Below are 12,743 nucleotides of genomic sequence, written 5' to 3'. Positions count from 1 at the left end.
AATTTTGTGTTCCTAGCTACTTGGGTTAGATTTTTATTTTTTATTTTTTTTGAGATAGAGTCTTGCTCTGTTGCCCAGTCTGGAGTGCAGTGGTGTGATCTCGGCTCACCACAACCTCCACCTCCTGGGTTCAAGCAATTCTCCTGCCTCAGCCTCCTAAGTAGCTGGGACTACAGGCATGTGCCACCATGTCTGGTTATTTTTTGTATTTTTAGTAGTGATGGGGTTTCACTATGTTGGCCAGGCTGGTCTCAAACTCCTGACTTCGTGATCCACTCGCCTTGGCCTCCCAAAGTGCTGGGATTACAGGTGTGAGCCAGCACACCTGGCCTGGATTAGTTTTTTCTTTCTTTTTTCTCTTTCAGTGTGCTTATGGTATTTATTTAACATACAAATGCTTTCAGTTTTAGTTTTTTTCCTGTTATTTAATTTTATTATTTTAATATGTAGAATACTAATATTCTTTTTTCCAGGCAAAATTATACAGAAAGGTATATACAGGAAAGGTCACTCCTTCATATTTCCCTCCCACTCTGTTCTTTCTTTACCCCTCAACTCCATCATTTCTTGATTTATCTCTCCTGTTTCTTTTTGTAAAAATAGGCATATACATACTTCAATTTTTTTAAATTTTCCCTTCTTTCTTACACAAAGGTAGCATATTACATGCTGTTTGTACTTCACCTTTCTCACTTAATAATATCTCTGGAAATCACTCCATATCAGTTGATAGAGATTTTCTTCTTTCTTGTTTTTACAACTGCACATTAATTCCATTTTGTGTATTTACCACATTTTATTCAACCAATCTCCTATATTGGACATTTAGATAATTTCAAATACTTTGTGAATCCACATAAAGATGCCAAAATAACCTTGTGCATATATATTTTGATATTGTTGGAGGCTGAGTTTCAGGGTGAATTCCTGAAGTTGAATTACAATGTCAATGAATAATACGTAGTTTTGTTAAATTTCATCATATTCTTCTCAATATTGGTAGCACCATTTTGCACTCCCTTCAGCAGTATATGAGTGTGCATGTTTTCCCCAAAGCCTTGATAACAGAGAATATTGTCAAACTTGAAATTCATGACCATTAAATGGAGAAGAACTGATGTCTCAGTACATTTTAAATTTGGATTTCTTTAATTATGAATAAATTTCATGTTTTTCAAGTGATTAAGAGTATTTTAATTTTTGTGTGTGAATTATTTGTTCATGGCTTTAGCCCATTTTTCCATAGGATTTTTCAGTTTTTTATCCTCAATATTTGTAATATATCAACTAAATACATTGATAAAGATATGTATATTGATATATCATCTGAGATATATGTTGTAAGTATTTTCACTTACTTTATTATTTGCCTTTTGACTTTGCTTTCTCTCTCATGCATATTGTTTTTATTTTTAAGTAGCTAAATTTATCCATCTTTTCTTTCATTGCATATATATTCATACAATTGTAGTTATATATATTTATACCATATAGTATATGTATATGCACACATATATAACTATATATAGTATTTATATACTATAACTGTACATATATATGTATCTACAAATATAGCTATAGATAGATATGCATGCATGTATTACGTATACATATAGTTAAGAAAATATCCTTTTTCTCAAGAGGTTTTAGTAGGAATGGGTGTTGAATGTTGCCAAAGATTTTTTAAACAGCTATGGAGATTATTCCTATCCTTTCTCTCCTTAGTTCTGTTTATATGGTAAATTATATTAAGCAATTTTCTATCATCAAATGCTTCTTGCACTCTTGGTATAACCCTTAGGTAATGTTTTCAATTCCCATCACTATGTCTCAGATATTGGGGTCTCTACTGCAGTGGCCTTGCCTCTATCAACAGACTCCTTTCTGAAGCCTTTAAAAGTATTTCTCGCATGTTGTCCCTGAAATCATACCTTTTCCTTTATTATTTTATCTTCTTTGTGCATATTTTTTATATGTATCACACTGTATGTATTTGTTTAAATGTCTAGCTCTTCCATTAAATTTTACATTCACTGAAGGCAATAAGCAGTTCTGAGATTTTTTTTTTTGTATCAATTTCATGAGTGTGGAATCTACAAACCCTAAATTGGCCATCCAAAAGAAGTATTCAGGAAAAGTGCTTGTCAGACTTTTCTAGTAACTAGCCACAAAATTAAAATCAATTCTTATTTATTATTGTGTTAGATTTCAGATCTATTAGTCACCAAAGCATGTCCCTTTGAATCAGTGCAATGGCTTTACGTTTAAGAAAAATCCAATGCAACCCAATTATCTGTAAGAGTGGAATTAGGCTTATCTTAAACCAGTCATGCAAAAATGATTTTGCCATAGATGGAATTCTCAGATCCCTGTTCATCTTCCCATTCAGCATTAACAGATACTTATGCTCTGAAGAGAGAAAATGCAGAATAGAGAGGTTAACTCTTATACATGGCTCTCAGGATATCAGGTCCACTATCAAGCTTTTCTGCAGGGTTCATGCAACTGTTGTTCTATCCCCTCCAGCCTATCTTCTTGGCACTTTTAAGTATTTTCTGGTGATAGTTGAATGGCATAATGCTGTAGCCAATTTTATTTGCTGATATATTTTCTTTGGACAGTAAATGGGACTTAGTCTGACAAAACTCAGGGCAAATGTGCATAAGTTTCTGGCACTTACCGAGGGTAGCTGGATATGGCCCCCGCCATGCTCTTTTCTTTATGTTGTGATATTGAGTTTGTTGCTCTTCCTTATTACTCCCCCTAGTGTCCCTCCCCACAATCACAAGGCCACAGTCTTTGAACAAATATGAGGAATCTGAGTGAGCAGAACAGGAAAGACTTTGGAGATTTGGCTAACAGAGATTGGAGGATACAAAGATGCTGTCTAAGGAGAAAAATTTAGATTCTGTTATTCCCATTTCTATGTTATTTACACCCACAAAATATCAAGACCCATCACAGATGCACCATTCAAGCTTTGAGAATAATTCCAATAGTGTTCTCTGGCCCTGACCTAGCTTAAGGTCATAGTGTCCTGCTTTCTGGTCATGGCTTCCTGACTGGAGCATGGTGCCTTTGTTAGTAATCCAGGAAATCCAGGAAAAAGGCACCTTTGTAGGAGCTGGGAAATAAACTGCCTTAATTCCCCAATTCTCACTATGTGTTTCAGCCAGTTAATGTGGACACCCATCCTTTAGCTAGTTGACACAGCCATGATTGCTGCTGTCAAAAAGTCAGTTAGGCTATGCATCTCAGCCTTCATCTCAGAGAGAACAAAGTTTCTGTATTTCTGAAGATTCAACCTTCAGGTTCAAAGTCACCATCCTAAGTCCGGGTGCCAAGAGGGCTGCCTTTAAGGACCTCTTCCCCTGTTCAGAGCCTCTGAGACATTTTTCATTATCTCTCGCCTTAGTAAATTTCTCTAAACTTTCTTTTCAACTTCTGATCTTGATTACTCTCTTTTCTCTTTTCATTTCCTCATGTTTTTTGACACTTTCTAGAGCATCCCACCCCACAGGGTTAATTATTTCTACTTTTCTTTGTTTTCTGTTACAATTTTTAGCATATACTACCAAGGCATAAAAACCCAATGTTTATTCAAAAGCACACAAAGCAGTAGCTCTTGTCTATAGTAAAAGAAGATACCAAAGCAATTAAAGATCAATTACACTCTAGGCTAGAAATCAGAGAGCTGGGTCATCATTTTGGTTTTACCATTTCTAATTGTGTGACCTTGGACAAGTCAATTTCACAGAACCCTTAACTCATTATTTGTAAAATGACCTCTAATACCCATCTTGGTCAAATGTTCTATGATTTTTAAAAAGTTATTTTGGTGAAGTCAACCATATCTTCCTGTTAAAACAAAACTCATGTTGAACCAAAGAAAATAGAAAATATTCTTTTTTTTTTTTTTTTAAAGCATGCATTAGGCACTTACATATGAGCTAAAATATGCCTACCTCTGGATCTATATGTGTAGGTTAACTATTGCTACAATGTTGTGTAATAATCACACAATTTCAGTGGCATGCAACAGTATTTAACTTATGTGCCTGTTGAGGTAGGCTGTGGGTTTTGCTGACCTAGACTGGGCCAGCCTTGGGTGGTTCTGTTCCATGAGCCTTTCTTTTTCTTCTTGGCACTAGTAGGCTAGTCTGAAAATGATCTTCTCATGGTGATGTTAGAAAAGAAGAGAGTGAAACCAATCATAGAAGTACTTTTCAAACCATGGGTTAGTCATGCCCATGATACTCCATTGCAAAACAAATCACATTGTCAAGTTGAGGTGTGCTCCTGGTGCAGGTGGGTAAGGAAATGAATATATGAATAACAATGTTAACTAACACATAGTGCTTTGGAAATGAGCGACAAACATGTTTACATATGGCTTTTTCTAAGTGAAAATGGAACTTTAGGGATTAGAGTCTAGTATTGCTATTTCTCCTATGAGACAGAGCTAAATTCACTTCTGGCGACAGGAGTTGCTGGTTGAGACACTCTATGAATTTACTTGCACACAATTTAGGGTTCAAATGAAACTGTCATTTTAGTCAAATAAGGGTGGTCAAGCTCACAGCACTACTTAAAAGGCAACTGGAGCCCCTCCAATTTGCAGGTTTGTGAAAAGTTCCTCTGAACTACTCACTGAAGATCCCCCCATTTATAAGCAATTGCTCACTCTATTCAAGTGGTAATGAATGTGCAAATGCTGGCCAGAACTTAATTACGAGACTAAAAGAGTGTACTTCAAAGAAGAGCTAATATAAAAACACAGTGAGACACCTGTCTTGTGATGGATTGATAAATTACATGGATTTATGTTATACTATAAAACTGTCTCTCCCTTTAGTGAAACAATCCAAATACCTCCAACTCTGCCACTCTCTCCCCCCACTTTCTACTTATATTCATATGTTTTAGTAAAACAGTAAAATAAAGCCATAATGCTTTGTACACAAATTATTGATGATTAAGTCTCATTAAATACAAATAACTATACACATGAAGCAAAGCAACAGCCATACATATGAAGCTAGCATTTGTTTCTTGAGAACTAATAAGGAATTATAGATAAATAATTAAGGCAGGTAAACCGTTTATTTTTCTAGTTGTTGAGCTGTATTTCAGTAATCTATTGCTATATAACAAATTATACTCAAAATTAATCGTGTTAAACAACAAGCACTTATTATTTTATAGTGTTAGAAGTTCAGAAGTTTAGAAAAAGGCTTAGCTGGGTAGTTCTGGCTCTCTTTAGGTCTTGGTCAAAAGATCAGTTGAAGTTGCAATTATCTGAAGACTTGACCGGAGGCTGGAGAATCTGCTTCCAAGATGGCTCCCTTACATGGCTGGCAAGTTGGTGCTTATTAGCAAAATACCTCAGTTCCTTGACAGGTAGATTTCTCAATAGGACGGCCTGGGTGTCTTCATGGCATGGGAATGGACTTTTCCCAGTGTCAGTGGTCAAAGAGAGATCAAAGTGGAAGCCACAGTATATTTTGTGACCTAGCCTTGGTCATTTCTAAGCTTTTTTGGCTATACCAAGGATGAGACTGGTACTCCATCTCAACATTGTGCAAGTGCATGACCCTGAGTGTGAATACCTCCTTAAATTTTTTTCCCTAGATACATTGATTGCCTCACCTTAATCCTGGCCCCAGGTTATACAAATCATCGTATTCAGCATCAGAGGGAACTGTATAAGGGTGTGAATAGTAGGAGGCACAAACATTGGGGCTCATCTTGGAGGCTGGCCACCACAAGAGTTAAGCACCTACCTAAGATTCTGAGTGATGAGAAAGAACTTCCACTGGCTCGATGGTTCTCAACTTTGCTGAACATGTGAATCATCTGAGAGTGCTGATGCCTATGCCTCACTCCTCAGACATTCTGATTTAATTAAACTGAAGTGTGACAACCATGGTATTTAAGAAAAAGACATAATCTCCAAATAACTCTGCACAAGGTATTCTCATGTGCAGTCAGGGATAAGCATACTGCAAGTGAACGGAAGTTTCCTTTTGAGACTAAAGTCCACACAGAATTTGCCTATCACTATCTGTCAACAACATCTGTTTTTCCCTCCTGGAGCAGGGAGTGTGGGAAGGTTTCAAGAGACGAGGAGGATTAGTCATTTATTCCCTCACAAACTGTTGCTGAATACAGAACACGTCTGGCTGACTAGATTTCTTCTCTGACACCTGCACATTCTGCTTCAACTGTTCTGTAAAAGATTGGTAGGAGCAGGGTCAATTAATCAGTGCTGATCTGATTTAAGGCTATTTCTCTTTTTCAAAACAGATCAAAACAGGCAGGTTAAACAAACAGGAAAGTCCCCAGATGAAAAAGAGAAAAACAGGAATTAGATGAGTAGGGTTGGACGTAGGCTGCCTGTTTACTTACAAAACAGTTTGGTACCAGTTTGATGGACATACACACGAAGGCACTCAGATGAAACCACTCTTGGCTAATATAATTTTAGAGGCCAGTGGAGTTTTATATCTTCTAGGTTACTTGGTTGTTGGCTAATTATCTGTTTGATCCCTCTTCATCCTGGTCCACATGGCAGGAGTCTGGGCTGAACATGGTGGGAATACAGTGAAGGAGGATTGCAAATGTGGTTCCTGTGCAAAGTTTCTGTTTTCTGTCCATGAAAATAAACAACAGAATTTCAATATGAAGACTAACAATACTTCTCCATTACTTGGCAGCCTCGTTAGAACTTTTACATATTCTTTTTCCTATAATGATTATCTTAGGGAATGCAACAAAGCCCCAGGATTTTGGCAAAGAGTTTACAATGTTGATAGATGTTCAAATAAGAGGATCAGGCATAGGCATACACTTGAAACCATTGTTGTCCCTCCCTCAGAGAATTTAAATGAAAATACTGTATTTTTTTGATGATGGCAGCCTAATGTGTACTTCTTACATAAGCAAGAAAACCACTACAAATTGCATTGAGTGTGAACATGACATATCCTCTCACTCTTGGTTAAGCTTCAGGCATTTGGAGATGAAGGGGGGTGAGTTGCTGGGAAAACAGGTCACTCACTTCTGACTTCCATTTCAGCTGCAGCAAAGGCGTGGCTGAAGAGCGACTATATTAATAAAGCACAATGTCCACCTTCTCAATAGGATTCCAGCAGAGTTCTGCCATGGGGCAAAGTCTCACGAGACTAGAGGGTCTCCATCTCATGATAAGGCAGATCACTTTCGTTGGGCTCTTGAATGCAAGTGTACTTGATAGGAGGGGGTGGTGGCTTGAAAGGTGGAGGTCTTTCCATGCTAGGAACAAAATATTGGTCTTTCAGTGCTAAGAATGTAAGGCAGTGTTATGCACACGCACACAGACACGTGTTGTTTCTTTAAAGGAGAACACAGATTGATGAGAAAGAGACATACCTTCCCAGTTCTTTCAGCATTTTTGCCGGCATAACCCTGTGCTTTTTAGTCCTGCCAGCCATTTGAACCTCATGATGTTACTATTAGTTAATATTTAGATGGTACTTTGTAGTTTGCAAAGCATTTTTGTCATAACATTATTTACTTTGTGTGCAGGAAATGCATCACCATCTACAGATAAAACTGAGGCTCAGAGGTTTTAAACAACTTGCTCAAGAGAACCAGACTGACAATTCAAGTCTTTTCACCAGAACTGATACTCTGCATGAAAACTGCCTCCTAATAGAAGAAATGTTTCTCTTATGTGGATTAAAATTTTCCTCCCAAGACTAAATCTTAAAATTCTAGGATTTAAGACTGAAGCTTTTCATATAGCCTCTTTGCTAACCCCAGCCCCAGCCTTTGCCCAAACACTCACTATGTACTGTGGGGATATGGTAGAGATGGGAAGTAAAGCTCTTCTCAATCCCTGAGTACTGGCTAGATAATGCCTAAATCCCTTTTGTTTGAATCAGTGAACATTCTTAAAGCCATCTTTGTACTGATGAATATTTTACAATGAAAAGTTGTCAGTTCCTACATGTGTTAATATTATACTCACATTTCTTTTTGGTATTGACACCATTTTCTCACTCCAAGACCAAACAATATCATGCAGCAAAAGAGTAAAGCTGCTACTATCACTGGCCAGGACATTCCATCTTTGGGCTTACTGACCACAATACCTGAAAAGGGCATAAAGAAAGATGAACTTTAATCCCAAACTTTGGCTTTTGGAAAACAGGATTAATTAAACTATTTCTCCTACGTGAAACATATTTTCTTCAAAGGCCATGGGGATTCTCATTGGCTATGATCATACTCTGGAGATGGCCATGTCTATGCCTTGTTACCTACACGAGGTGATAACTTTTAAGAGTTAATGATGTATCCTATCAGAAAATTTCCATGGCTATATATAAGCATACATATGTACCATGAATATATACCTCTTTTATTACAATTGGGGGCATATTATACACACTATTCTGTCCATGGCTTCTTTTTCGTTTTTTCACTATTTTAGGTTCAGGGGTACATGTGAAGTTTATTATATAGGGAAATTACTTGCTGTGGGGATTTGGTGTACAGATTATTTTGTCACCCAGGTAATCAACATAGTGCCTGATAGGTAGGGTTTTTGTTTGTTTGTTTGTTTGTTTTTTAATCTTTACCCTCCTCTCAACCTTCAGAAGGCCTCAGTGTTTGTTGTTCTCTTCCTTGTGTCCACATGTACTTAATGTTTAGTTCCCACTTATTAGTGAGAACATGCTGTATTTGGTTTTCTATTCCTGTGTTAGTTTGCTTAGGATAATGGTCTCCAGTTCCATCCATGTTGCTGCAGAGAATATTATCTCATTCTTTTTTATGGCTTCATAGTATTCCATGGTGTATATATACCACGTTTTCTTTATCCAGTCACTGTGGATGGGTGTTTAGGTTAGTTCCATGTCTTTGCTATTGTGAATAGTGCTGTGATGAACATACGTGTTCATCTGTCTTTATGGTAGAACAATTTATATTCCGTTGGGTATATATCCAATATAATAAGATTGTTGGTTCAAGTAGTAGTTTTATTTTAAGTTCTTTGAGCAGTAGCCAAACTGCTTTCCACAATGGCTGGACTAATTTACACTCCCACCGGCAGTGTATAAGCGTTCCCTTTTCTTCACAATCTCACCTGCATCAGTTTCTTTCTTTCTTTCATTTTTTTTTTTTACTTTTTAGTAATAGCCATTCTAACTTATGTGAGATGGTATCTCATTGTGGTTTTAATTTGCATTTCTCTAGGGATTAGTGATTTTGAGCTTTTAAACTAATCTAAGAATGTAAAAACCATTTTATATTTTTAACATTTTACATTTTACATGTTTTTAAAGAACAAGAGGCCAAAAGATGTACACCTGGCCTCTTTTCCTTAAAAAACATTCTTGGAATACTTTCCATAGCACTGCACAGAGATTTATCTCATTCTATTAAATGACTGAATAGTTCAATGGATATACCAGTTTATTTAATTTATCTCACAATGTTAGATGGTTAAATTGTTTCCAGACTTTGTTATTGCTAATGATACTCCAGTGAAATTTCTTATACATGATTGATAGTTCTTTAGGTACTTCGATTACATAGATCATTTGGGCAAAAAGCTATCTGGATTGGTTTTCTTTCCTTGTCTCAACTAGGTAGTAAACTGCTTGTGAGTGAAGCAAGTATTTAAATTTCTTTCATTTCCCCATTTTTATTACACTGCTTTTCATACAGCAAAATCTCAAAAAATACAGGTCAAAGAACTATATTTAATATTTGCTATCACATCTTTTCTGTGTTTGTACAAAGCCTGGACTGAAACCATGTGATGTTATCATGTTAGCATTGGTTAGAGTGTTGAAGACTTTTCCCTTTCATACAACATACATCCAGGGATTCGAGGTCTTCCTGATTCTCACCCCTGTCAAAGTAGAAACTGAGGGTTCCCTGGAGACCCATGTAGTCCAATAATACATAATCATGTGATACATTGTATATACACATGACTAGAAGGTTTACATAGTTCAAACCACTAGAGTAGCATGATCATGAAAGAGACAATTGGTCAACTCAGGTCTAGACAAAGTTCTGTTTCACACAAGTCAAAATTTACTAAGCTCCACCGTGGTAATAGGGTGAGATATAATATTTTACCTCCAAAGTTTTAGATAAAGGAAAGAACAAAAGGTTTTATTTTTCCATAAGTTATTGGGGTACAGGTAGTATTTGATTACACGAGTAAGTTCTTTAGTGGCTATTTATGAGATTATGGTGCACCCATCACCCAAGCAGTATACACTGCACCATATTTGTAATCTTTCATCTGTCACCCCCTCCCACTCTTCCCTTCAAGTCCCCAAAGTCCATTGTGTCATTCTTATGTCTTTGTGTCCTCATAGCTTAGCTTCCCACATATCAGTGAGAACGTACAATGTTTGGTTTTTCATTCCTGAGTTACATCACTTAGAATAGTAGTCTCCAATCTCATCCAGGTCACTGCAAATGCTGTTGATTCATTCCTTTTTTTATGGCTATGTAGTTTTCCACAGTGTGTGTGTGTGTGTGTGTGTGTGTATATATATATGTGTGTGTGTGTGTGTATAAAAAACAGTTTCTGTATCCATTCATTGATTGATAGGCATTTGGGTTGGTTCCACAATTTTGCAATTGTGAATTGTGCTGCTATAAACATGCATGGGCAAGTATCTTTTTTGAATAATGACTTCTTTTCCTCTGGGCAGATATCCAGTAGTGGGATTGCTGGATCAAATGATAGCTTAGTTCTTTAAGGAATCTCCACACTGTTTTCTATAGTAACTGTACTACTTTACATCCCCACTAGCAGTGTAGAAGTATTCCCTGTTCACCACATCCATGCCAACATCTACTGTTTTTTTATTTTTTTGGTTATGGCCATTCTTACAGGACTAAGGTAGTATCTCATTGTTGTTTTGATTTGCATTTCCCTGATTATTAGTAATGTTGAACATTTTTTCATATGTTTGTTAGCCATTTGTATATCTTTTGAGAATTGTCTATTCATGTCCTTAGCCCGCTTTTTGATAGGGTTGTTTGCTTTTTTCTTACTAATTTGTTTGAGTTAGTTGTAAATTCTGGATAGTAGTCCTTGGTCAGATGTATAGATTATGATGGTTTTCTCTCACTCTGTGTGTTGTCTGTTTACTCTGATTACTGTTTCTTTTGCCATGGAAAAGCTCTTTAGTTTAATTATGTCCCAGCTATTTATCTTTGTTTTTATTACATTTGCTTTGGGTTCTTGGTCATGAAATCCTTGCCTCAGCCCATGTCTAGAAGAATTTTTCCAATGTTATCTTTTAGAATTTTTATAGTTTCAGGTCTTAGGTTTAAGTCCTTAATCCATCTTGAGTTGATTTTTGTATAAGGTGAGAGATGAGGATCCGGTTTAATTCTCCTACATGTGGCTAGCCAATTATCCCAGCACCATTTATTGAAAAGGGTGTCCTTTCCCCACTTTATGTTTTTGTTTGCTTTGTTGAAGATCAGTTGGCTGTAAGTAGTTGGGTTTATTCTGTTCCATTGGTCTATGTGTCTATTTTATACCAGTATCATGCTGTTTTAATGGCTATGGCTTTATAGTATAGTTGGAAATCAGATATGTGATGCCTCCAGATTTCTTCTTTTTACTTAGTCTTGCTTTGGCTATGTGGGCTCTTTTTTGGTTCCATATGAATTTTAGAATTGTTTTCTCTAATTCTGCAAAGAATGATGGTGGTATTCTGATGGGGATTGCATTGAATTTGTAGTTTGCTTTTGGCAGTATGGTCATTTTCACAATATTGATTCTATTCATCCATCAGCATGGGATGTGTTTCCATTTGTTTGTGTCATCTATGATTTATGTCATCAGTGTTTTGTAGTTTTTCTTTTAGAGGTCTTTTGAATCCTGTGTTAGGATATTCCTAAGTATTTTATTTTATTTTTTGCAGCTATTGTAAAAGGGGTTGAGTTCTTGATTTGATTCTCTGCTTGGTCGCTGTTGGTGTATAGATGAGCTACTGATTTGTGTACGTTAATCTTGTATTCAGAAATTTTGCTGAATTCTTTTAACAGTTCTAGGAGCTTTCTAGAGCAGTCCTTAGAGTTTTCAAGGTAAACAATCATCATCATCAAACAGTGACAGTTTGATTTCCTCTTTACTGACTTAGATGCCCTTTATTTCTTTCTCTTGTCTGATTGCTTTGGCTAGGACTTCCATTACTACATTGAAGAGGAGTGGTGAGAGTGGGCATTCTTGTCTTGCTCTAGTTCTCAGAGGGAATGCTTTCATCTTTTCCCCATTCAGTATTATGTTGGCTGTGGGTTTGTCATAGATGGCTTTTATTACATTAAGGTATATCCCTTGTATGCCAATTTTGCTGAGTTTTAATCATAAAGGGATGCTGGATTTTGTTGAATTTTTTTTTTTGTATCAATTGAGGTGATCATGTGATTTTTGTTTTTAATTCTGTTTATGTGGTTATCACATTTATTGGCTTGTGTGTGTTAAACCATCCCTGCATCCCTGGTATGAAACCCACTTGATCATGGTGGGTTATCTTTTTGATATGTTGTTGGATTTGGTTAGCTAGTTTTTTTTAAAAAGGATTTTAGCATCTATGTTCAGCAAAAATCTGTAGTTTTCTTTTTTGGTTATGTCCTTTCCTGGTTTTGGTGTCAGGGTGGGGCTGGCTTCATAGAATGAATTAGGAAGGGTTCCTTCTTTCTCTATCTTATGGAATAGT

General features: G+C 36.5%; 1 protein-coding gene across 6 annotated transcripts in view; it reads right to left on the bottom strand.

Moving 5' to 3' along the window:
* Positions 1 to 5,084: 5,084 nt before the first annotated feature.
* Positions 5,085 to 12,743, bottom strand: part of CD96 (CD96 molecule) — a 101,403-nt gene continuing 93,744 nt past the window's right edge. For 4 of the 6 annotated variants that reach the window (XM_023212843.2, XM_023212857.2, XM_023212864.2 and 1 more), the window contains 2 exons: positions 8,012 to 8,135; positions 5,085 to 7,293 (listed from right to left, as the gene is read on the bottom strand). In XM_023212843.2, the coding sequence (XP_023068611.2) occupies positions 7,185 to 7,293; positions 8,012 to 8,135 (233 nt within the window). In that variant the 3' untranslated portion in view covers positions 5,085 to 7,184. The remainder of the gene's footprint in view (positions 7,294 to 8,011; positions 8,136 to 12,743) is intronic. The other 2 variants (XR_002731741.2, XR_002731743.2) reach the window with 2 other exon arrangements.

Source organism: Piliocolobus tephrosceles, chromosome 2 (assembly GCF_002776525.5).
Source record: "Piliocolobus tephrosceles isolate RC106 chromosome 2, ASM277652v3, whole genome shotgun sequence".
Classification (NCBI taxonomy): domain Eukaryota; kingdom Metazoa; phylum Chordata; class Mammalia; order Primates; family Cercopithecidae; genus Piliocolobus; species Piliocolobus tephrosceles.
The sequence above is the reverse complement of the archived record's forward strand: the minus strand, read 5'-3'. Positions and strand labels throughout refer to the sequence as shown.